This window comes from Gracilinanus agilis, chromosome 3, assembly GCF_016433145.1.
Source record: "Gracilinanus agilis isolate LMUSP501 chromosome 3, AgileGrace, whole genome shotgun sequence".
NCBI lineage: Eukaryota > Metazoa > Chordata > Mammalia > Didelphimorphia > Didelphidae > Gracilinanus > Gracilinanus agilis.
Genome location: NC_058132.1, coordinates 452,114,727 through 452,141,752, shown reverse-complemented (window position 1 = coordinate 452,141,752; position 27,026 = coordinate 452,114,727). Strand labels below are relative to the sequence as shown.

The window sequence follows — 27,026 nt, the reverse complement described above, 5'->3', positions numbered from 1 at the left end:
CAAGGAGTTAAAGCAATTGTATAAAACATCAAGCCATTCCCCAATTGATAAATGGGCAAGAGACATGAATAGGCAATTTTCAGGTAAAGAAATCAAAAGTATCAATAAGCACATGAGAAAGTGTTCCAAATCTCTAATAATTAGAGAAATGCAAATCAAAACAACTCTGAGGTACCACCTCACACCTAGCAGATTGGCTAAAATGAAAGAAGGGGAGAGTAATGAATGTTGGAGGGGATGTGGCAAAATTGGGACATTAATGCATTGCTGGTGGAGCTGTGAACTGATCCAGCCATTCTGGCTGGCAATTTGGAATCATGCTCAAAGGGCTATAAAAGAATGCCTTCCCTTTGATCCAGCCATACCATTGCTGGGTTTGTACCCCAAAGAGATCATAGATAAACAGACTTGTACGAAAATATTCATAGCTGCGCTTTTTGTGGTGGCAACAAATTGGAAAAGGAGGGTATGTCCTTCAATTGGGGAATGGCTGAACAAACTGTGGTATATGCGGGTGATGGAATACTATTGTGCTAAAAGGAATAATAAACTGGAGAAGTTCCAGGCGAACTGGAGAGACCTCCAGGAACAGATGCAGAGCGAAAGGAGCAGAGCCAGAAGAACTCTATACACAGAGACTGACATTCTGTGGTAAAATCGAATGTAATGGACCTCTGAACCAGCAGCAATGCAATGACCCAGGACAATTCTGAGGGATTTATGGTAAAGATGCTACCCACATTCAGAGGAGGGACTGCAGGAGAGGAAACATATAGGAAAAACAACTGCATGAACGCATGGGTCGGGGTGGACATGATTGAGGGTGTGGACTCGAAACTACCACACCAATGCAACTACCAACAATTTGTAAATTGGTCTTGATCAAGGACACATGACAAAACTAGTGGAAATGCGCATGGGTAGGGGGGGTGCGGGGGGGGGGGTTGAAGGGGAAAGGAGGAGCATGAATCATGTAACCATGTTAAAAATGAATATTAATAAAAAAAAAATCAAAAAAAAAAAAAAAAGATATATTGCCTTCTTCAACCTAAGAACCACAGGGTTTTTCCATCTTACAATTGAAACCTCGAATATGCATTAACTCTACTTATTAGAAAGTATATTCTTTGAGAGCATAGATTATCTTTGCTCCCTATTTATATTCTTGATGCTTAACATAGTGCTTAGTATATACATAAGTACTTAATACTTTTGCATTCATTCTTTTTATAAACACTCTTCTACATCATATAAATTAAAACTGTTCAAGCCTTCCAATAGATTTATAGTCTATTACTTTTTGGGAACATCAGATTCAAAATTGGCCTGACTTCTAAAATGAACAAAATGATGCATTATTGATACTTCTAAGTTTGTTTGAATATAGTTTACTTTTCAAAGTCCACAGCTATAATTCATATTTGAAGCTGAATTTCCCTATGCCCTCATTCAACTTGTTAAAACTTACCCTAGAACTTTCTCTTTTCCAGGTTATATGAAAAGAGTAGGAAAGGTAGAAATATAAGTGTGAAATAGTTACCTATGATTTGAAGCCTATGAAAACTTTGAGGGAAAGACAAGACCACCTAGAAAGGGTTTACCAATAATCAGTGTTTCAGATAGCTATTTTTAATTTTATCTTTTTAATGATCAAGTATTTAATCATTCCCTCTTCTACTCTGCTTTCACTGAAAAAAAGAAAAAGGAACCCTTATAATAAACACAGTCAAGCAAAACAAATCTCATTCTGCATATTAGTTCATCAGCTTCCTGTCAGGAAATAAGTGGCATTCTTCTTCATTCTCTAAAATCCTAGTTGATCAGTGATCATTGTTAACAGAAAAAAGAAGAAAAAACCATTTGTTTTTACAAGATTGATATTAAAAGGATAAAAACGTGTTCTTGGTTATGCTCATTTCATTCTGGCTCAGTCCATACAAATCTTCCCCTTTCTGACAATAGTTTTTATCATAGCACATGCCATATATCCATTCTCCATTTGATGGACAACCCCTTAGTTCCAGTTCTATTATGTCGCCACAAAAAAAAGAGCTTCTACAAATATTTTTAAACATATAGGATCTTTTCCTCTTTGTTTGGTCTATGTGGAGTAGTTATATTAATTTATTAAACTTTTCAACTCAAATGTCCCAACCAATCACTCAATGTAACCAAAAGTGATCACATTATCCTCTCCTCCAAATAAGTTTGTCCTCCAAATTCTCCCACTGCAGTCATGAAAAATCAAAATCCTGAGTCATCTTCTGTAATGTTTTCCTTACCAAATGGAGATTTCAAAGGAAATCTCTCTCACACCACTTCTTTCCTTTCTATTTCCCAAAGCTATCTTATTTTGCTCCTGAATTATCAAATAGTCTCTCACAATTTTAAATTTCTCTTCATTCTAATCTGTCTTAAACAATACTGTTAGTCTAACTTTCCCAAGTGTCTGATAGTCACTGAAAATACAAAAAGGCAAAAATGAAACAATCTCTTTTCTAAACAATCCCTGTCTTCAAGAAGAAATTCTGAAGGAAAATATGCACATGCATAAGAAAATATATTAATTCTGAGGCAAGAGGAGGGGACACTAACAACTGGAGAATTAAGTTCTATATATCTAAATCCTAACTAACTTTTAATACTCGATGTAAAACCCTTCTTGTTGATGTGATTTTCTTCCTACCTCCTTGTATATTTATGCACTATAGGGCACAATAATACTCTGATCCAATTCAATCTGGAAAGCACTTGTGAAATGCCTACTTCATGCAAAAGCACTGTGCTAAGACCCTGGGGATACAAAGAGAGAACAAAACTGCCATGGGAAGAGAAGGTATAACATAGGCAAATAGGTATCTTTAAGTCAAAGCATAGTATCACCCCAAGGCTATATAATAAGATTGACTGACTCAAGAGAATCATTATATCTCTCCATTTCATTGCACACCCTTTGGAGTTACTCCATAGTCATTTTCAAATATAGCTCATGCAGCATAGGTATCTCCAAATGAAGGTAAAAATACCCCAAATTTTATAATATTCAATGTGCTATTTATTGTCAAATAATGATATGAACTTTTCAACTACTTGTGCTCCTTTATTGGTTCTTCATTCATTTTTTACCCTTTAACTGTAGATGTTCCCCCAAAGAAGTGTCCTGGGCTCTTTTCTCTTTTCCCTCTTGCTTCAGTTCCTATGGGTTCATTCAATATTATCTCTATGTAAATTTACATATCCAATGTTTAATCTTTTCTCCTGAGCATCCATTCAAAATCACCAGGCATCTGTAACCTAACATGTCATAAAAAGAATTATCTTCTTTCCCAAACTTCTCTCTTTCCAACTTGCCTATTACTGTCAAAGACATCACTATTCTCAGTTCACTCAGGCCTCCATTACATCTATTCCTCATATGTCTTCACCTCACATGTCCAATATGCTATCAAATCTTGCTGCTTCTATTTTCACAATATCTCTCATACATGTCCCCTTCTCTTCACACTCACATGTTCATAACTCTACTTTAGGTCCTTATCACCTCTCACCCAGACTGTTGCAATGGCCTTCTCCTGCCTGAATTTTCTCTCCTTCCTGCCTTTCTAATCTCCTCATACCTTATTCCTCCTCCAAGTATTCTCCATTCTGGCAACTCTGGCCTATTTGCAGTTCCTCTAATATTTCTCCATCTTCCATCCTACTGGTCCCTTAGGCCAGTGATTGCCAAAGTGGGCACCACCGCTCCCTGGTGGGTGCTGCAGTGATTCAGGGGAGCGGTGATGGCCACAGGTGCATTTGGAGGCGGTGAATAACTGTAAGGGGGCGGTAATAGTATGTGACAGGGGGCGCTAAGTAATATTTTTTCTGGAAAGGGGGCGGTAGGCCAAAAAAGTTTGGGAACCACTGCCTTAGGCTAAAGTGCCCTACCACCTTACCTCTAAAGGTCAATTCCCTTGGCTCTTTTTAAGTCACAGCTCAAACCCAACTACTCCCAAGTTATTCCAAGTAGCTAATCACTGCTAATGCCTTCTCACAGTCTCTCATCTATTCTATATATAGTATGCACAAGTTGGCTATTGTCTCTCCCATTAAAACATAAGCTCCTTGAAAGCAAGGACTGTATGTTTGTCTTTCTTTGTATCCTCAGCAAATAGCAAAGAATAAGCCTCTTTTTAAAAAAAATCCTAACTTTCTTTGTAACAGCTCTAACAAAGAAATTCAAAGGGTAGGCAAATGGGATTTAAGTGACTTGCCAAGAGTAACAAAGCTAGAAAGTATGTGAGATAAAATTTAAATCCAAGTCCTCTCAACTCTCCAACCACTGTGTCACATAACTGCCCTTTACCTCTCCCCTTTTTTAGTAAGCTTTTAATAAAGGCTCTTTGTTCTTATTTCTCAAATATATAGAGAACTAAGTCAAACTTGTAAAATTCTATATTCTCCAATTGACAAATGGTCAAGGGATATGAACAGGCAGTTTTCAGATTAAGAAATCAAAGTCATCTATAGTAATAAGAAAAAATGTTCTAAATCAGTGGATTACAGAAATGCAAAGTTAAAATTCTGAGGTACAACCTCACCTATCAGATTAGCCAATATGATAAAATGCAAAGTGAAATGAGAACTGAAAGAACATTATATACATAACAGCAATATTTTTTGATGAACAACTGTGAATGACCTAGTTATTCCCAGCAGTGCATTAATCCAAGACAATTCCAGAGACTCCTGATGAAAAATGCCATTTGCATCAGAGAAAGAACTGATGGAGTCTAAATGTAGACCAAAACATACTATATTTCCCTTTCTTCCTTCTTTTTTTCCCCAGCTCTCTTCCATAAAATGACTAATATATAAAAATGTTTTATAAGATGGCACATGTAAAATCTGTATCAGATTGGTTACCATTTCAGGGGGAGAGAAGGGATTAGCGGGAATAAAGAAGAGAGGCTGGGAAAGAGAGAAAGAATTTTACACATAATTGAGAAAAATAAAATATTAGAAATAAATAAATGTTCCTTGTCTTGACTTGAGATTATACTGTTTCTTGTCAAATGTAATTAGAAAAAAGCTAAACTTAAAAAGGAAGGCAACTTGGGATGATGAGGACATGACAGGGGATCGAAAGTACCACACCAATGCAACTATCAACAATTTGGAAATAGGTCTTGATTAATGACACATATGAAAACCAGTGGAAATGCATATCAGCCAGGGGCGGGGGGAGGTAGGGGAGGGGGTGAAGGGGAAAGTAAGAGCATAAATCTTGTAACCATGTTAACTTTTCTAAAATATAAATATTAATAAATGTTTAAAATTTTTAAAAAAGTAAAAAAGAAGGAAGGCAACTGAATAATTTTCAAATTATTTTAAAACATACCTGTCTGCAGGGGAAAAGTGTTTGAGTGATTTTTTCCTTGCTTTTCCTTCTTAATATTCTTTGAATCTAAAAAGAAATACAACCAAACTGATTAGTAAGATTTGGAAGCAATTATTTATTTTTAAAAATCACTCAAGGGGGCAGCTGGGTAGCTCAGTGGATTGAGAGCCAGGCCTAGAGACGGAAGGTCCTAGGTTCAAATCTGGCCTTGGACACTTCCCAGCTATGTGTCTGGGGCAAGTCACTTGACCCCCATTGCCTACCCTTACCACTCTTCTGCCTTGGAGCCAATACATAGTAATGACTCCAAGAAAGAAGGTAAGGGCTAGAATGAATGAATGAATGAATGAATGAATGAATGAATGAATGAATGAATGAATGAATGAATGAATGAATAAGTAAATGAATGAATAAATAGATAAATATAGATAGATAAATAAAAATCACTAGATATTTCTGTAGTTGCTTACTGAAACATTTTTAACAGAAAACTTGCTTTTAATTATCTATTTTATACTACTACATAAAATAATATCCCGTAGAAGTTAATTAAGTATTAGAGGAAATGTAATCAGCAAAATATGGGTACAGTACCTTATAGTACTAAACCAGAAATCTGAAAAGACCTGGTTTAAATCTTGCCTCTAACATTTACTAGCCATGTAACCATGGGAGCAAGTCATTTTAACCTGAACCTCAAAGAACTAAAGTCTTAATCTGAGTTGAATGAATTTGCAAACCAAAGAAATCAGAGACTGTTAACACATTCAAAGAGACATAAAGATACCATTTAATACAATGGAACAATAAATTACTAAATTTATCTTAGTTATGCAAAGAAATTACTATTTCCAAAATCATATTACATAATGGAAAGATATTACTGATAATGAAACCAACAGAAAAGTACAATTTGAATCTTACTTAATGTTTTGGTAAACTAGAAGTTTTAAAGAGCTCAAAGAAACTATAGCTAAGAAACATTAAACATATAATTGGGAGCTAGAAAAGCCCTCACAGAGGTCATCCAACCCAACTCCCTGATTTTGGAGACGAGGAAAGTGAGGCCCAGAGAACTTGTGCCTAGCCTAAATTCTTTCAGTAGAAAAAATATTAAAGTGTGAAGTTAATGTTGGCCTCTTCTACTTCCTAGGTTTACGTATCTCTCTTTACTCTTCCCCTTGAATTAAAGATGAATATCTCCCCAAAAGTCTAACCCATTTATTTTCTATATTATTATAAACTATAAGACAAACAAAAACAACAAATAAAACTGATGCTCACTGAACACTCCCATATAAATACTACATGGAATATCAATTAAGACTACTGAATTAATTTTAAACAAAACTAAAATTTTCTTCTATCATTCTATATTTGAAGTAAACCAATAAATCAAATAAACAATTCTATACACATTTTCATCCAACATTTAAGAAACTAAAATATTTTCTTCCCATCATTTTCTTTTGACATGTAAATCACCTTACCTTTATTTATTGTCTTCCCCATAGTCTTACTCTTCTTCAGTGTTCTTCCTTTGGGGGCAGGAAGACAGAAAAACAGCCTCTTTAGCACATAAGGAATTTCTGAAAAGCAATATTACTACCAATCAATGACAGATTCAACATATATTAGCAGTTTCTAATTAAAACTTAAAAATAAAAAGGAAGGCTACACATAACTGAACTAAAAGAATGAAATACATTATGAAAATTCAGGGAAACATCCATGGAAGAAATAAGGATCTTATGCCCAGTCATTACTAAAAATAGGCGTTAATTGAAATTTGTGAATTCACTGAATATTCTATTTTCTATTTTAAAGATTTTCAAAAAATATTCTGATGAATTCTATTAGAAAAAGGAACCATCAAATAATTTCCTTTTGGCTAATCTTCTATTTCCTTATGAATTTACATTTTTAAAATGCCATCTGCCCTCTTAAAAGGAACTGATGGCATCTGAATGCAGACTGGAACATACATTTCACTTTCTCTCTTTTTTTTTATTTGGGATCTCTTCCACAAATTACTAATAAAAATGTTATACACAATTGCACATGTAAAAATGGTCATGGTTACATAGCTAGAAAGTGGGCAGAAGCCAGATTTAAACTCGGGGAAATGAATATTCCTGACTCCAGACTCTGCACACTACTGTGCCACCAAGCTGCCTCTGGAAGAATATTTATAGACATGTAAACTACCTAGATCAGGGGTCGGCAACCATAGTATGGCTCTCAAGCCATATCTGGCTCTTTTGAGGACAAGATATGGCTCTTTCTGCAGGAGCCATAAAGTCAATTTTTTTTTCAGGCGCTGTTAACAGAAGCACGCACTGTGAGCACTGTACGGCTCTCACGAAATTACATTTTAAAAAATGAGCACTTAGCAATTGTTTTGACTTCCAGAAGGATGGTGCAGGATCTTAGGGGGAAAAGCTTGGTGCTTTCTGTCTTTGGGACATCAAGTCCTCCAAGTTTTCAGAGCCTCCCGATTCCACTATAGACAGAACTTAGAGTAACTATTAAGGAGAAAACCAGGGGAGTTAATTAAATATTATTTGTGGGTTCAGTGAGGTGAATAGGAAACAGGAAGGGACAATGGGTAAGACTTTACAAGCCAGGGAACCAGATATAACTATAAGGGGAATGACCGTTGACAGAAACGGCAGTTAAGCCTGACTAACTGTCACTCTGCCCCCACCCAGCCTGGAATAACCTCAAAGTGTTATATACATTAAATGAGGACTTTTAAAGTACTAGAAAACACACAGGGAAACAGTTTAATTGTAATATGAGGGGACAGGAGAGGGGGTTAGGTGAAACTACATCTAACTGCCCAGGACTGGAGTCAAAAGGGGTAAGTTCCTTAGCCAACCTGGCTTCTGGCAGGTTTGACAGCTTAGCTAAGGACCTGAGGAAGAGGACTTGAGTTTAGGATCTCACAACTGATCCAGAGATGTTTTCAGGATACCAGGAACCAACTCCTCTACGGCCGATAATCCAAAGTAACCAGGTAGGGAGAGATGTCTGCAAACTGTCCACCAGATCACAGGCCACTTCCCTACTCAGAGTTGACTTGCAGGATTGATGTCTTCTGCCTTTTCAACCTTCACCACTCTCCAAGATCCCAGGTCAAAAGGGACTGCAGATTACACTTCTGCTCTGAACCCCTCACAGCTCAGCAGTCTGTCTGTTGCTCAGCACTCTCCTCCCTACCCCCTGCATTCCATTCTGAATGTCCATGACTTCCAGCAAAGGCTTTCCCTAATATGCTTACACAAATCTGCTTTTAAACTTTTACAACCTATAACCATTACATAACCAAGGTCACAACAGTTTAACCGTAAGGTTCAGATAAAAGATGGTCTTACTGTCCTCCCCTTTCCCATGGAGGTTGTCAGGCCAGGCCAGGCCATGAGTAGTTCCCCATCAACACGGAATTCCATGATTAAGCAGTAAGTCAGATTCATAGTTAATTAACACAAGGTACACTGTCAAGCAACCAGCTTCTAATAACTGAGTTGGTTAATAGAAGTGTCTGCCCCAAGGCTGGCCATGACCAAACAGTCCTTTCTATCTAGGCTATTTTGTCTTGAATGGATATGGCCAAGTCCTCTAAAAACTGATTTATCAGAGTATGAGTGTTCCATATCAAATTCTCACAAAGGGTCCAAAAGGAGCTGCCATGAGTACCTTTCCCATGATGGAGCTGGGAAATTTGCTAGTTAGTCTTGCTTGGAACAGATTCAAGACATAAGAAGTCTGAGTTTGAGACACTTCATATCATTATCTAGGGAGCTCTTAGCAACAATGTAATAGAGGATGGCCTAGGAGACGAGGTGCTAGAACCTTCCTCTGATGTCTCTCTGTGTCAACTCAACTTCTACCTCTTGCTATGCCCAGCTGACTTCCAGCCTAATGTGAGAAGAAAAGCAAAACATTCTGTCCTTCATGTGTCCCCTCAAGGAAGGCTGCTAGGGGCATGCAAGGCAACACTCAGATCCTGATGTCAGCCTGATCTCTGATTGGTGACGTGGAGGAACTGTGGCATGAAGTCTAGTCTCTTTAGGCTCAGATCTTAAATCTCCGGCTGTGCTTGTGCCTTATGGGGAAGAGCCAAGTCTATGGAGAAAGGAACTTTCACCTCCTACTGTGCATGTTCATTTGCCATCTTTTAATGTATCTTAGAAAAGCTGTGGTGCCTTCAACTCAATGGTGAACATTCTCACACCTGGTCTTACCCTACACATCCTAGTGATTCTGAAACCCTATAGGTCATCCAAGCCCTATCTCCATCATCCAATTCTTTATTGGATCCTATCCCAAAGTTCCAATCAAACATCACCTACCCCTTCCACTGTACCTTCTGGAATGGCTTTTCCATAGGCAACAAATTTCCCTTATTCTAAATCTTTTCCTTTCCCAATCCCTCTATCTTCTAGCAATCACTGAAATCCAGCTCTTTCTTATCTCTCATCAGACCTCCCCATAAGACACTGCCCCCTCTGGTCACCCTCTGTAGTACTGGTTGCATCTTCATTTCCCTCAATTCACTGGTCTAAAAGGGAAAGCTGGAAAACTCTGCTCTCCACTGCCTTTTCTACATACCCCTCCTGCTTCCAATACTCAAGTCATCTCTTCCTTTGGTGTTGATACCATTTATATCTACCTCTCAATCAAAATCCTGGCAACTGCTGTCTACAGACTTCCAAGTCGTACCCCTTTCTTCTACAACAATTTTTCAGTAAGTCACTCAATTTTTCTCTCCTTCCCAACTCTAGTCTTCGCAATGGGTCATATGAACGAACATCCTAACTACTCAGTTCGTCAACCTCCTTGCTTCCCAAGACCTTGCTCTGCAACACCCAAGATGTTGTTCATACTGCTGATCTTGCCATCACACTGTTGTGATGAGGATTTTATTTAGTTTACCCTGTCTCATTAGGAGCAGGGGTTTAGGTCAGAGAAAGGCTTTGTGCCTTTTACACTGTCCCCTTTAAGAGGGAGGAACAGAAAGAGGTGGTTTCCAACCCACTGAGGGAAGAGCATAAAACGCAGTAAAGACAGAATTCTGGGCTCCATATTTCTCTGGCAGACTCAGGGAACAAGGTTAGCTGCTTTGAGCTCTCGCACTTTGACAGTTGGTAGCAGTTAGAGTTAAAAGAGACTTAAGTATGTTAAGAAGAAAAGACTTCTTACCTTTAGTTAGGAGTCTAATTACTGAAGAGGTTTCTTCCTCAGTACTGAGGCCTATTCTCCACAGCACTTTGAGGAGAGCTTTTCCCCTCAGAGCCAGAGGGGAGTTAAAGAGCTGTTTGTCTGAACCGGGACAAACAGTTGGATTGGAGTAAAGGGAGATTTAACTGTCAGAGGCCTGGTTTTTCTCTGACCTCTGGAGATAGAGAAACTGCTTCAACTTCTCTCTGAAAATTTTTATGTTACTTTAGGAGTTTATTATATATTTAAAGTTTATTGGCTTTATATTATCTATACATATATATTAGATATATATAAATAATAATATTAAAGTATTAGCATAGGTTAGTAAGTTAGAATTTAATATTTTAGTCAGTGAGTATAGTTAAGAATATAGTGTCTACCTTGGTAGACAAAGATAGCAGCCAGTTGGCAGGAGATTTATTTAAACACTTTTTAGTATTAGGGATTAATAGATTTCCTACCTTATTCCTAACTCCTATTCCTACTTCCTATTGCCTTTCCCTACCCCAACTAAAATAAATTAAGAGTTGTATGAAACTGCATCCAGCCCTCCATTCACTGCCTATGAAACAGTTTAACCACTGATAAATTTAATTATTACAACTAAACTACTCAACCGATTATAAATATTCAAACTCAATATAAGATCGATTATACTTATTACAGCTTGGAGAACAAAAAGGACTTGAACCTAGAATCTTCTATAGATCAGTCGAGAATAGTAAAAAAGAACCATAGGTGTTGGGACTATGGCTCAAGTAATAAAAGAAGGGATTCCATAATACCTGCAAGAGTTTCCCTTCCCTAAAACATTCACGGACATTATCTTACTGTGCTGGACATTTTAAAATTAATGTCATTGGGTGGATTCATTATGCTATTGGGATTTGTACTAGGTTACCAAATATACTCAATTAAGGCTCAAATACTAACCAGGAAGAAAAAGCAAATGAAATTAATAACTGCAAAAAAAAAAGCTGTAATAGGTATAAGTCCTATTCTAGCCTGTCTACTTTCTCACTTATTATCCATCTCTCCTTATTTACTGGTGCTTCTCTATAAAATATATATATGCCTCTTCCATCTTCAGAAATCCCTGACTTGATCCATCCATCCCCAATAGTTGTCATCTCATACATCTGTAGTCAACTTCTAGAGGAGGCTGTCTATAACAGGTGCTACCATTTCCTTGCCTCTCTCTTCAAAACCTCCTCCTTTCCAAACAGCAGGGAGAGAGGGAGGAAAGGATCTTTCACTGTAGCAAGCCCCTTTAAAGGGACTAAAAGCACAAATAGAAGGCTTGATCACAGATAGGAGGGAGGAAATAAATGGAGTTTTAGATGGGTTAGTTTTAAAATATAGAATTACAAATTAAGAATTAGTAAGGTTCCTAACAACAATTTTGGCCAACTTATACATAAAGAACTCCCCAAAATAACACACCTGACAATCTGGTCTGTACCCACAACATCCAAAGAAGGAAAATTCACCACTTCTCAAATTAAGCTAAATTTAATCCCTCCCTCCACTTAAAAGCCCTTGAAATACCTAAACAAAGCTATCAAGTCTTCCTTGAATCTTCTTTTGTCCAGGCTAAATACTCCCTGTTCCTTCAACTAATCTTCATATACCATAAAATCAAGACCCTTTACCTTTCAGGCACTGTGAATATTCAGAATTAGTTGGGTGGAAGACCGGTCTGGTTTCTATCTTCTATCCATTTCTTTTTTATATAAATTAAATAGTAATATGCATCCACATTATTGTTTTTAGACAAATCTCATTTTTATTCCTCAATAAAATATTTTCATTGGGGTCTTCAGAATATTGTCCTTGTGCACTGAACTGATTTCCCCCTGGAGCATTTTAGTCCAGGAGATCTCAATCATCCTTTAAACCAGTGATGGCAAACTATGGCCTGTGGGCCAGATTGAGGGGGAGAAGGGGAACCCGGGACTGAAATGTTCTATTATTCCTAATCTGATGAATACAATGAGTAGGATACAATACAATGAAACTTCAAAAGAGTAGCCTTAGAAACAGACTGACAAATGAGCATTTCCTTTCCTTTGGCCCCCTCTTTAAAAAGTTTGCCCATCACTACTTTAAACTGAAGGCAATTAACTTAACTAAACTTAATTATCGAAGGGATGACCACTCAGAAGCATGAATTATGGAAACAAGACACAAGAAACTACCTTATTACCTTGTTTTTAACTGGGTTAGAAGACTGGTAAAGCAGGCAAATACTGTACATTTTGTAAAATACATGGATTTCAAACTGATAACTGACAAAGTTCTCAAGGTATCCTTGAGGATATACTATTTACCTAAATCAAATAATCAACCGTGATTTAATACATATTTACTAAGTGCTAAGATTATCACAAGCTTCTTTCTTTAGTCATGCTTAGGGTTCAACATTTTTATCAATGACTTTAAATAAAGAATAGATGACATGCTTGTAAGATTTGCAATATAAAAAGTAATAGAGATAGCTAATCTGGTGATGAAAGAATCAAGGTGCAGAGAGTTCCCAACAAGCTAGATACGCAGAATTTCTTGATAATCAACATGATTCACTTTTTTTTTTAAATGACCCTTACCAGAAGAGTGGCAAGGGCTAGGCAATGTTAAGTGACTTACCCAGAGTCACACAGATAGGATGTGTCTGAGGTCAAATATAAATCCAGGACCTCTGGACTCTAGACCTAGTGTTCTATCCACTGTGCTACATAGCTACCCCCAGGATTCACTTTTGGAAACAAGGAACAAAACCAGGTGATTCTTCTACTTCTTTATCTATTTCTGGATTTTTTTTTATTAGTTTCCTTCTCTAACTTTCTAATCTAAATAGGTTATGAATTACTGTATTTTAATATAAGCTAAGTTAATCATATATTTTTCAGGGTACCCTCTGATTACTTGTAAATTAGGCAGGCATCCTGGTATTCCTATGCATCAAAAGTACCTGTTCAATGCTGTTCTACATTACTAGCTCTATCTCCATAATAATGTGCTACTTCTCCAAAGGACCCATCCTCTTCCACATGATTTGAGTTATTCTGAGTTGCTGTCAGATTTCTGGTTATTTATGCCCACAGTCATTTCCGTATCCTGCCAATCTGAATATTAGAAAAGCTGTTGTTTTTCCCCTCCTTTACCTAAAACTTTCAGATGTACTAGCCATCCCTATACTCAATTTTTTTGAAGATTTTTAAAGAAAAAGTCACTTGCCAAATTAAACTTTGGGCTCCAATATGGCCATGGTTCAAACTGGAGGACTGAAAGAAAAGAATCAATCCAAATTTATAACTACCTACAGGAAATAGCAACCCATTTTATTCCCCAAACTTGCCCCACAAATCAGTCTCTTTCTGTCCCTCTGTCTCCTCACCACCCCCTACATACACACTTTCCCTGTTATTTTAAAAATAAACAGTGCCAGTAATTAATGTTATGATAGAGGAGAGATAGAGTCTATGAGGTGTGAGACTCTTCTAGCTCTCCCCTCCCGCTGAATATGCACTCTGGGAGACTTTGAGGGGGTGTAACCCCGAAACTGGGTGACCTGGATGGTCATGCCGCCCCACAGGAGTTGGGGACAAGGCTTCCCTATAAGAGGAGGTATGGAGGATCCCAATCGGATTCTGAATGAGGGCGGAGTTCACGCAAGCCTCCCCAGAAGTCAGTCAACTTCACAGCGGGTGGTCTGGCTTCAAGGCAGCTACACCATGCTGTGGTTCCCCTCCCCCTCATTGTCTCTCAAGCACTCTGGACCACTATCTGACTAATGAATGGCTTTTATTAATCACAATTAAGGGATTGGGGAAAGGAGTGGCAGAGGGATTTGGGGTGCCCTCTTTATTCCTATGGAGTCTGTCACTCAGGTAGGAACCTTTGGTGTTCCCACTCCTAAGTGTCTCCTCTCGCCCCTTCTCCTTCAGTTTCTATTTCTATTTCCTATTTCTATCCTTTCTATAATTGCAAGTCAAAATGGAAAGGGTCTCTCAGCAAGGCTGGGTAATGAGAGAAGGAGCCTAAGGGATCGCTCCCAAAATGGAGTCCCAAAACTTGGCTAACTCAATGGTTGAAGTCTTGCTGGGTGTTAAGCAATGAGATGCCTTTGACCAGGGAATCAGGGTTTCAATGTCCAAAGAAAGATCCTCAGGAAGCCCTCAGGACTGGATCTGAGGTGGGCTGTTCTCCTCCCTCTTCAGTCCTCCCTCTTCCTCCAGAGAATTTCCCAGAATCTTCCCTGGTCTCAACCATCACCAACTGTCACCAACTGTCAGCCACTCTTTCTCTGGCTCCTTTTTTTCCATCCCCCTTGCACAAATTCCATCCTTACATTAGTCAAGCTCAAAACTTAAGCATCATCTTTGACACTTCCTTTTTCCATCACTCTCCTCTATTCATACCAATGAAGTGACACAACCCTAGTTCAGGGACCCACCTAACTTGTTTTAACAGTCCCCTACCTGATCTCTTGACTCTTCCCCTCTCTAATCTATCCTTTCACACAAATGCCAAATTAATCTTTCCATTGCACAGGTCTGAGTATGAAGCTTTTCAAAGAGCTTTAGTGGGATCCCATTACCTATAATAGGATAAAAACACTAATTCCTGGGGTTCAAGGCCAGTCACAGTCTATATCAAGCCTACTGCTGGAGATGTATTTCGAATTACTTCCCTTCACTTTCTTGAAAAGCTGTAAGACTAGCTCTCCCCCTTACGTTCAGGAGCTAAAAGCCTCCCAAGATCCAGGTCACTGTCATCTTCCTCCAAAAAGCCTTCCCTAATCTCCCCAGTTAATAATAGTCGCTCTCACCTTAAATGTCATAAAATATTTTATCTGAAGTTCTCTTTTTCCTCTATCAAATGTTACACTTAACATGCGCAGTCAGTCTTCCCTCAAACTTTAGCTCAGGGGACCCCCTCATTAGGAAATTTCCCCTGATTCCTACAGTTATTCAGCCTTTTCTTCTCTAAATTACTTTGCATAATATTTATGTGCACATATGTTTTTAGAACAAAGTCTCTTAGAAGCAAGGACTCTCTTGCTTTTGTTTCCATATCCCAAAACCTAGAATAGTGCATGGCACCCTATAGGTACTTCATAAATGTTTGCTTACTTAAATGATCATCCCACTTTTCCCAGGAACTCTACTGCTTCTCATTTATATCTCTGGTGCCTAGTATTAAAATAAATTAGAATTGCTTAAATGCTAAAATTATTTTCAAACATATTTATGAAATAGAATGTAATATTTAGAATAATTTTAACTAGATTTTGTTTATACAGTATAACATTTCAAAGTCAAAATATTTCTATCATGGGGCAGCTGGGTAGCTCAGTGGAGTGAGAGTCAGGCGTAGAGACAGGAGGTCCTAGGTTCAAACCCCGCCTCAGCCACTTCCCAGCTGTGTGACCCTGGGCAAGTCACTTGACCCCCATTGCCCACCCTTACCAATCTTCCACCTATGAGACAATTCACCAAAGTACGAGGGTTTAAAAAAAAATATTTCTGTCATGTTTTCTTAATGAGATATAGCTTCTTCTATAAGTTTACTATCAGTTTACTATCAGATCACTTTTTGCCTTGTCAATCTATGGGTAAAAAGTAGCAGATGTGCAAGACTTCCTTAAGCTTAAGTAGAAAACACATATTCCTTAACTTTAAAAACCTAAAATTCCGAATCTCAATAAATGTTTTTAAGAGATAGTAACACAGACCAAATTACAAAGGGAATGATGTGAAAGAGCTATGAAGAAGTACAGATTCCAAAGGTTTAGTAGCTCTTCCTTCTCAATATGATTGCTTTTTTTTAGTTCAACAACAGCCACGTCACTAAAAACTAATAAGTTACCAGAGACAGGCCAGATCAGTAGTTAGATAGCCAAGGAAAACTCAAACTGCTTCAGGAAATGAGCTAGTGATTCAATAGTCCAGTCGGCATGGTGTTAAAATGCAGTGATTGAGCTGTTTGAAGGTACCATAAAAACTAAACTTATGTCTACTGAGCTAATTAAGAATTCTTTTGGAAGTTTTGATAAAAATTTCAATAGTCTGTCTCTGAATACTGTTTTTTCATACTCAAATAGAAACATCCATTAAGGGTCTAATCTACTAAACAATAATAGACACTAGTTAGTAATTCCAGGGCTTTATTAAGTGAGCCCAATACATTTCAAAGTTAAATGGAATTTTTTAAGTGAAAGAATATAATGCTAAAAGATAAAAGGCATATTTCAAAGGTTAAATGATGCCAGTTTATTGCTAAGTGAAAGAATATAATGCTAAAAGATAAAAGGCATATTTCAAAGGTTAAATGATGCCAGTTTATTGCAATATTAAGGGTTCCCAATTAGACAGAAAATTCTAACTAATGAAAAATCTTGGTTGAAATATTAAAATAATTCTTCAATATACAAGACTTTCAGGCCTAAAAAAAATCAGTTTTCAGAAAACAATTATCAAATCTGTCAAATGGAACCAAAAATGCACAGCATAGTTGCAAAACAGTAAAAATGCATCAAGTTCAATAAAGCCTCTTTTTAGCTTGACTCTACAAATTATTCAACTAATCCACTTCTGCATAAATCTATATTTGACTACCTCCAAATTTATCCATAAATTCTTTCAGACATCATCTACAATAAAGATGCTATGCCTAATTAGGATTAAATTTACATGATTTATATCACAGTTAAATTAGTCATTTTCTGTTTGTTTTTTCAAACTGCTACTAAAATACAACCATTTACTGAATTTTAATAGTTCACTGGCAATCCTATCTCATATACATCATCCCTCTCTAGTTAAATGAAAGTTACCCTAAGGCCCATTTGCTTCATTATATAACTAGAGTTCATGCCTGGTTTCATTTATCTAAAACTTTCCACTACAGCCTGCAAATCTACTTCTGTCCTATCATTCCCTCTCTACATCACCATAAAGTATAACTATGGTAAAAGTCTATGCAACCTTGAATTAATAAAGTGACTAAGTATTCCAGAAAAATTCCCAAAATAAATGATTCTGTGTATCTAAATATTAACAATTATAGACTAAATAATTATCTTTGTTACATTAGGTGACATAGCCTTAATGTGAATTGTACTTTTTCTACCAAGCTAATTTGTTCAAACTCTATTAATGTTGTCTTAACTTCTCTCCACCTTAATTTGCAAGTTACATCTAAATCCAACTAGTCTCAATATAGCCTCATCACACTATAAAATCATGGAGTGTTTTTTTAAGCTATCTGCTATTGAAACATAAGGCACAAATGTTTGAGGAATTTGAAAGAATGTAAGAGTATTTTCTACCATTTTAAAGGATAACTTAAGAAAGGGCAAACAGGTTCTTAGCACCTATTCTGTACATTTTAAAGTAGGGGGAGGGTATAAACCCCACAAAGCAATAAAAAAATCAATTGTTTGGGGAACTGGGTGGGGGGGCCTATTTTTTAAAAGAAACTAACACTGGATCTTTTTTTAAAAACCACAATTACTCTTCATTTGGCAATAGAGAATGCAATGATTCACATAAATTAATTTTTTTCAGATAAAGATTATTCCCCCCCTTTACCCAAAATTATTCCTATTTTAATCATTTTATTGAAAATATTATAAAAATTGATTGTACTGCTTAGTAATGTTTCCCGAAAACTGTCTGTTCCTCCATAAATGGTCCAAAATTCCTGTGCTTATGTTGTCTTTCTTAATTTTACATATAATTCAACATTGATGGGCCCAAAGGTGGACCAACCCATATGAGGATACTCTTCTGCTTATTCTGAGCTCAAAAACATGTCTCAGAGGTTGCTAGCAGTTTAGCTTCTAAATAAATGAATCTATTTTATGTAGTTTTAATTTAAGAAATTCTGAACTTTGGATGACATCTAACTATTAGATGTCTTATTCCCCAAGGCACAATGGAAATACAAAAAAAAAAAAAAAAAAAAAAGAAGAAGTTAAGGCATACTCCGTGCTTACAATTGAATTCAGAGCATGTTTGCTGATGTCTTTCTTAAGTCTGGATAGCACTCAATTAATACTAAGAATCAGTTCCAAGGCAGAAGAGAGGTAAGGGCTAGGCAAAAGGGGTTAAGTGACTTGCCCAAGGTCACACAGCTAGGGAGTGACTAAGGCTACATTTCAACCCAGGAACCACCCCACCCCCAATCTCCTTCTCTCTATTCAATGAGCCACCTAGCTGTCCTGAATTCATTCTAAATTAAGAAACAGTTTTTGAAAAAAGAGTTTCTGGGACCTGAAAAGTAAGAAAATGTGTCTAATCAATAAGTAAACAATTAGAAGTAAAGTGTAGATTTCACATACTGACATGAAACTGTTTACTTCATCTTCCAAAATAAGCTCATAAATAAAGGCTAAATATTTATTTTGTTTAAATAATTAATGTTAACTGTTGAAGAAAACATGCATTTATAACTATAATTTGAATTTGGGAATTTTCCCCATCAATCCAGCTCACAATTGTCTGTATCTTGAGGAGATAGAATTTGAATCTAGGTTCTTCCCTACATCAAGTACAGCAATCACACTCCACTGCACCAAGCTACCTTTCCCATAGAATAATATTTAAATAAAATTAATTTCTATTTCCCTTGTTTTTGTAGGTTTGTTAACTTAAAGATGAAAATATTATCCAAAACCTATCACTAACTTGTAGAATTGCAAATGAATAAAAGCTTAAATTACTTATTTCATATTTACAATAAATATCATCATCATATTATTCAGTAATATAATCTGATCTAAAAAAATCGATTTTACTTTGATACTTTCTAAAAAATGAAACCTGTATGAAGATACCTGTACATCTTAACAAACAAGAATATTCTTTATTAGTAAAGAAAATATTATTCTAGTAAATTACTTATAATTTATAATATATAATTTGTTGTATTATCTAATATAATTTATAATACATTCTTTACTAATATTAGTAAAGAAAAGTCTTCCTGAGTAATAATTTAAATTCCTTCTGATTAGTGATCTAAATTAGTTAAAACATATTTTTAAGAACCTTATTTTCAAAGATGGAAAACTGAAAGTCAAAAATTACCTAAATCCTAATATAGTGGTAAATTCCAATTCTTTTAAAATATAGCCATGAACTCAGTAAAGGACTTCTGCAAACGAATACTTAATTAATACTAAAATAAATGGTGGGCACATCAATTTACTACAGATACCTCATTGTATAGCATTTTGACAAAAGAAATGGTCAGGTTACAGCTTGTCCCCCCATTATCACTCTAGATTTACAACTTCTAACACCAGATCTAGGAGAAATAATGGAAACGACAATAGCAATTCCCACTACCCATGCAGTAAACTGCAATCTATAATGCCCCAAAAACTAAACATTCCTGTCAGGTTTTTCAAATATAATATAGATGTCAGCTAACTGCCCAACTAAAGTATTTCTACAATTATTCAAACTGCATCAGCACTTAAAATGCTCACTATAGATATTTCAAAGGATTCTAAAAATAAGCAATTGAATAAGAGAAACATAGAGATTAATCATATCTCCTCTCTACTCCCTCCCACAAGTGATGATGAAATTAACTACCCATATCATCATAAAAGAAAAAATAAAGTCTTTTTAGAGTATTAAATATACTTCTTTATATTATGATAAGTTACTGATGCATTATCTTTCAGATATATTACTTTAACAATACTGAGGGTTTCAACAAGTTCATTATCTTTCCTTTCTACCATATCCTGTTTACCCAGATAAGCAAAAGATAAAGTTTAGCAATATTAACATATCAACTGCTTCAGATTCAGAAATAATTTCTCCATTTAAAAACAAAAGGGGTCGTTAATTCAATTAGAAGTTAATACTAACCAAAGATATTAATCCCGTGGCAAAAATTAATTCAAATAGGGTAATTTATTAGTTTAGTAGAACCGCCATTCTTATAATTTCTAAGCTCTTATGGTTTTATGAGATTAAAATTTTTAAAAAGACTATGTTGGGGGGAAAAATCAAGAGGCTTGAACTTGACTAGCAATACAAACAATAGTAATTACTTATTATAATTATTCAAATTTTTATTTGTGACTTTTCTCAGATTAACCAACTTTAGAAGATACACCAACTCTACCTACATTAGAAATGTAATCAAATGATCACTGGAACATTAACTTTTTCAGATGTTCAGATGCAACCATTCTAAATTTTGAGATTCTTCAGTCAATCAAATTTGTTTTACTTACAAAAAGTGACTAATGCTACATTAACATAAAATGTCAGTGATTTTTTTCTGTTTCCCAAAGACAAAAGAACAATAAATTTTAGATCCATGTCCAATGTATCCTTGAAGCCTTTCTTTCAAAATAACCCAATCTTTCAATTCCAATCCAAAATTCTAAACTCCTAAACAGCATTATTCAACTTTCTTCTCCAAAGTAGCTTAGAAAAGGAAAATTCTCAGAAATTGAGAATTGTAACACACACACACACACACACACACACACACACACACACACACACACACACCCTTAAAGGACAATATTTTACCTCTTAATTGAACTGCCCATCCCAATTTCTAATATGTTTCTAACCAATTTACTCATCAGTTTCATAACTGTCAGGGGCCAAGAATTCTGGCTCTTTAGAACCTGACTTTTCAAGTTGGCCAAATGAAAAGTAAGAGGTATGAATATGCAGAGAGAGAAAAGGAAATTGCCTCAGACTACCATTAACTACTATAATAAAAACAAAGACGGTGTAAAAGCAAAGTATTATGAAACTAGTATCAGAGGTAAATAGTAGCATCTGGAGCCTCAAGAATTCTTCTCTAGCATCCTTGGAAAGAAATTCCTACTCCAGAGACTAGAAAAGGTAGATATATCTAAGTCCAATTCAATAAATATTTATTAAACAATCACTATGTGTAAAACACTGTGCTAAATGCTGTGGAACAAAGACAAATGATTGTAGACTTCTCAAATTGTCTTCAAAGAAAATAAAGAATGTGAATCCAATTGTCTTTAAATGTATCAAAAAGACACTTTGATGTCCTGCAAGCACTTTAATAATGAATTATTTTATTTCTCAGTGAGGCTGAACAGGATTACTATTACCATTTCACTGATGAAGAAACACACACCAATAGAAAAGAAGGGCAGTGAAGTATCTGGGAGTAGGAGGAAAGCAGTTAAAATTCAACAACAACAAAAAAAAAGGTAAGTCTTTTACAACAGACCATTATACATATTTAAAACTAGAAGATTTTTAAACAGCTAAATAAGATGAATGTTCTAAACAAGAATTAGTTATAATTCAACTATGGTAATTAAACCTCAAAATCTTGACCATTAAGAAAAATACTTTTTTAAGAGTGTAAATTGCACTTGAGGGGGAGAAAACCTCAATCAAAGAACAAGGAAACCCCCAGGTCTCATTATATATTCACCCTTAACCCCATCAAAAACTCTAACTTCACTACTTTAGAACTTCCTAGTCAATACTGGAGCATGAAAATAGTTTCTCATATAAATATATATATATATTTTTTTAAACCCTTAACTTCCGTGTATTGGCTCCTTGGTGGAAGAGTGGTAAGAGTGGGCAATGGGGGTCAAGTGACTTGCCCAGGGTCACACAGCTGGGAAGTGTCTGAGGCCAGATTTGGACCTAGGACCTCCAGTCTCTAGGCCTGGCTCTCAATCCACTGAGCTACCCAGCTGCCCCCATAAATATATTTTGTATATTTCATATTTCATAAATATGAATTGTAGAAACATTATCATTATCAATATACTTTGTGCAAGTAAAAAGATACATCAAAATTGATTTACAGAAAGTACTTTATGGGATATTTTTTTCCTAAGCTGTTCCCTTATACTTGCCCTAAGATTTATCTTTCACACCTACTCTTATTTACATATGAAAATTTTTCTAGTAAACTTTCTAGCAGAAAAATTTTTCTTACTTTTTCTAGGAAAATTTTTTTTTTTACTTTTTCTAGAAAATTTCTAGAAAAAAAAATTTTTTTTCCCTTTTTCTAGAAAGAAATTTTCTAGTAAAAGTTAGTGATTTGGGAATTTTTATGAGTATTTAGGGATTCTTCAATCTCCTCTAATTACCTTCTTTGTATAGCCATGTCCTCAATTCATAGTGCCTTGTATTGCTATATACTCTACAAATATGTATTCGATTAATATTATATAAATAATTAAAAAGCATGACAATTGTAGGAGCAGCAACCCCTATAAACCCTTTCTCTTAAAAAACAATGAAAATACTTCCAAGCATGACACAGTGGAGAAAGTGAAAAGACTTGGAGTCAGAAAGGCCCTGGCTTGGGTGTAATCCCAATCAAGTCATTTCAGTTTTCTAAGCCTCAGTTTCTTCATCTGTAAAATGTGATATTACTTGCATTTACCTATCTCACAGGACTCTTTATGAGGCTCCAATGTAAAGTACTTGGCAAATCTTAAATCATCACATAAAATGTCAATTATTATTAATGCTGTCTTTGTAATCCTATGTATGAAAGCAAACAGCTTGGAGTTTGCTTTCTCATATGGTGGTCCTATCCTATTTCTTTTCCAAAATAACATTTTCTAAAGTCTGGTCTTTTGAAACATTTGGCAATTACTTTTCTAAATGGTTCCATTATTTGATTTCTCCTTTCTCCCTTTCAAAAAACCTGTTAAATCCCAAGACTATTTTAAATAAATCCAAACAAACATAGAACATAAAGTGGGCTTGTAAGGGAAGTCATAAAACCTACTTACCCTTCCCCTTTATCATCACCATACCAACAAAGGTACACCTGTCCAAAAAAAGTCACCAAAATAAGAAAAAAAGAAGCTTGCTCTCAAGAGCTTCACCTTTGGGGACAACATCTATCCAACATTTATAAAAGCTTTTATTCCACATCTTTATATTTTATTTATGAACAGACATTAAAAGACCATTCTCTTTTAATAATCTGATTTATACAGAATATTTATACAGAATATATCATGAATAGTAATGATAAAATAAGTCTGTGTTCTTCAGAATCTAGTAATTTAAATCTATAAGGAACTGATTTCTTCAAAAATAATGCTTCATATAAAGAAAAAAATTATGTTCCAAATAAAATCCCCCTTACAGGAAATCTTTTCAAACCTTCTTAATTCTAGTGCCCTCCCTCTGTTAATTATTTCTTATTTATTTTCTGCATATAGCTTTTCTTATTGTTCTTATCTATATTTGTTTGCATGCTGTCTCTCCATTAAATTCTAAGTTCTTGAAGTCAGGGACTATTGTGTCTTTTTTTTGGATCCTTAGTGCTTATTAGCCCACTTGCCTGGCACATGCTTATTGGATTGATTGATCTATAAAACTTTTGAGTTGTAAGTCATAGTTGATATTCTCTTAAATCTGGAATAATTCATTTTTAAAATGGCACATCATAAAAGTTTCTGAAATGAAAAGTATCCTTAATAGCAGAATGCATAAAGTTGGTCAAATTATTCTTTTTTTTCTGGCTCAATTTCCACCACATCCCTTATTCTAAAAACACCTGTCACCACCTACCAATAGAACAGTTTGTACAAAAAGAAATTTAATAAAGACTTTTTAATAGTAAAGATGATTAATTGTACAATACCCTGAACACATTTGTTTACTAAAAATAAAAAAGCCAATATAAAATTATTTAAATAAATCCGAGATTAAGATGAAATCTTGTAAAAAACATGTACTTTTCAAAAAAATTTAACCTACACCACCACAAAAGATGTTAACTTGTAAGGAAAGCCATAAAACCTACCTTCTCTTCCCCTCTACTCTTACCGTACCTACAAAGGTACACCTGTTAAAAAAAAAAGTCACCAAAATAAGAAAATATTTACAAATTGTTTCTCCCCTGCATGTAGAAAGGCATAGTCTTTCGTCGCTCACTGCCTTCTAAATTCAGTCTCTTAAAGAGAGAATGAAATAAAGATTTCCCCACATTAGTCCCTCCGTGTCGATTGCAACACTAACCCGAGTGCACTCTTTCTCCCTTCTGCCTAAGCATTCTGGACTTTGTAAATTTATGGCCAAGCTGGCTCTCGTCAGAGGGACGCTTCCCAAAAGTCCCAACACTGCAGCCCAAACACCCAGAGGCGTGTCCACGCCCCCCACGAGGAATAACCCAGCAAAGCGCAGATTCTGAACAGTCCCCCGCCGTCCGCGAAAGACGTGCGTCCTCTGGACTTTTGGTTAACAACTATAGAACATCACGCAGGTCGTTTCCTCTCCGAAGGGATTCGCTCTAACGCGCGCATCCCACCACCACCCCCTCTACCCGTGGGTAGGTAACGGCACCCGAGAGCCTCTCCTAGACAAGTGGTCCAAGGACAAGTGCGGGGCTCCCCGCAGCGTGGAGCGCACGCCACTAGCTCCAGCCACTCGCGGAAGAGGTTTCCACACCCGTCCTCCTTCCTGCCCGTTTGTCTAGGGAAAATGGGAGGTAGGGGGAATTAACTAGGATGGTGTCCCATCGAAGGAAAGAAGTTTAGGGTGGAGGTGTCCGGTCCCCAAGTTTCAAATGCAAGAAAAAAATCTGAGTAAAGGAGAGGGGAAGGAGAGAAGGAAGAAAGGATATGCCAAAAGCCCATCCGCGAGATGCCCCAGCCCGGGAGGGTACAGAGGGCTGCACGGAGGAGAACACCCCACCCCACCCCCACCCCTGGGTCTGGAAAAGAAAGGAAGAAAAAGAAAAGAAACGTTCACCACTTCGGTGTTTAGGTCACCTGAGCGCGTTTCTTCTAGCTTCTCCCAAGCGGACACTTTGGGGAGTGGGGGGAGTGAAGGCGCGAGCTGGACGCCCCAGAGATGCAGAATGCCCGGGGAGCCACGAGCCGAGGAGAGTAAGCGAGCGCGAGCCGGGTACAGGAGGGGCGGAGGTGGGAGGGTAGAACAACTCCGGCGCCGAGAGCCCACCCTGCGCTCCCGCGCGGGGGGGAGGGGGGTGCCTCAGAGGAGCGCGGGAGAGGGGAGACGGGAGGGGGGCGGAGCCCGAACTCCCCTCCCCACCCCGGCCGGCCTGGGGCGCGCGCCGCCCGGCGGTTGCGAAGGGAACGTTCCCAAGGCAAAGACAGCCGAACCGAGATGGGGGGGGTTCACCCACCCCACCTGGACCAACATACACACACTTAAACATACATACACACACACACACACACACACACACACACACACACACACACACCCCGTGGCCGACCAGCCTCCCCAGAGAGAGCCAAGCGCAGAAGATTCCGGAGAAATAAGCCTCAGGCTGAGACAAAGGTCACGACTCACCTCCTCAGGAGGTCCCAGTGCGGTCGGTGGAAGCTAGAGCGGTTCTGTCACCTGGGTCGGTCCGGCGCCGGAATTCACGCCGGCGCCGCTGCCGCCATGTTTGTGTAACGCCGCGCGGAGCCGCGCATGCCCCGCAGCAGTCGCAGCCCCGGGGTTGGGTGGGGGGCGGGAAAGAGGAGGGCTGGCGCGCTAGCTCCCCACACACTTCTCTCTTCACAAACTCCCCTCCCCTTCATCCCAGCCAGCCGCCTTCTCTCTTTTCCCCCATCCCCCGCCTCTCCATCTCCGCCTCGCCTAACGGGAAGCGGAGCCTGAGGGTCCCTATCTGGGACACCGCCCACCCAGCCACACGCCACGTGCCTTCCACTACCCCACCCCATCCCACCCTCCTTTTCCAAAGCGCCTATTAGCCAGAGCTGGACTGCATGTGTGCATGTGAGTATGCATGCATGCAGACGGGACCCTCCGTGGGGAGTTAAACACGCCAGTTAAAGTCCTCTGACCCGGGCACGGATAAGCTGGCTGAGCGCATGTCCCACCCTAAAGGGAGCATCTTCAGGCGGTGCACGGGATTGCACCGCGCGTCCCCCTTCCCCCCAACCTGCGGGCCACCTTTGTCATTTGATCACAACTCTCTTGTTGGCAGCAATCTCCCCTCCCACTTTCCCCTTCATCTTCCCGCATTGCTCCCTAAAAGCAGAGATTTGGCTCCCAGAGGACCGTGAGTTTAGGAAGCAGGCGATAGATGCCCTGGACTGACCAACTTCAGGCAGGTTGACTACTGTGCCAGGAAAATATTACTCGCAAGGTCCCGAAGCTCGCCAGAGCTGATCTGTTCTTGAGAGTGCGTTTCAACATTTTCCATGAAACTTTTTTTAAGTTACAACTTTGCTTCCCGCCACCCTACCCAATCCCCGGTCCTGCAAAAAGGTTTCCCCTAGTTACATCGAATTGCTGCGTTGTATTCGAGTTTGGCTCAAACGGGTACATTGCCAAATCACGCCAGAAGCCTGAAAGTTATTTTTTCGCCTCTCAGGCTTTGCTTTGCAGTCTTTTGATACGTCCTCAAAATGCAAAGTTTTGAGTCACCT

The 27,026-nt window shown here is 37.6% G+C and overlaps 1 protein-coding gene across 1 annotated transcript in view; it reads right to left on the bottom strand.

Annotated features, from left to right (window-relative positions):
- Positions 1-26,034, bottom strand: part of SCML2 (Scm polycomb group protein like 2) — a 139,005-nt gene extending 112,971 nt beyond the window's left edge. The window contains exons 1-3 of the mRNA XM_044666952.1: positions 25,936-26,034; positions 6,871-6,969; positions 5,381-5,446 (exon numbers count right to left, since the gene is read on the bottom strand). Of these exons, the coding sequence (XP_044522887.1) occupies positions 5,381-5,446; positions 6,871-6,892 (88 nt within the window). The 5' untranslated portion in view covers positions 6,893-6,969; positions 25,936-26,034. The remainder of the gene's footprint in view (positions 1-5,380; positions 5,447-6,870; positions 6,970-25,935) is intronic.
- Positions 26,035-27,026: the final 992 nt, after the last annotated feature.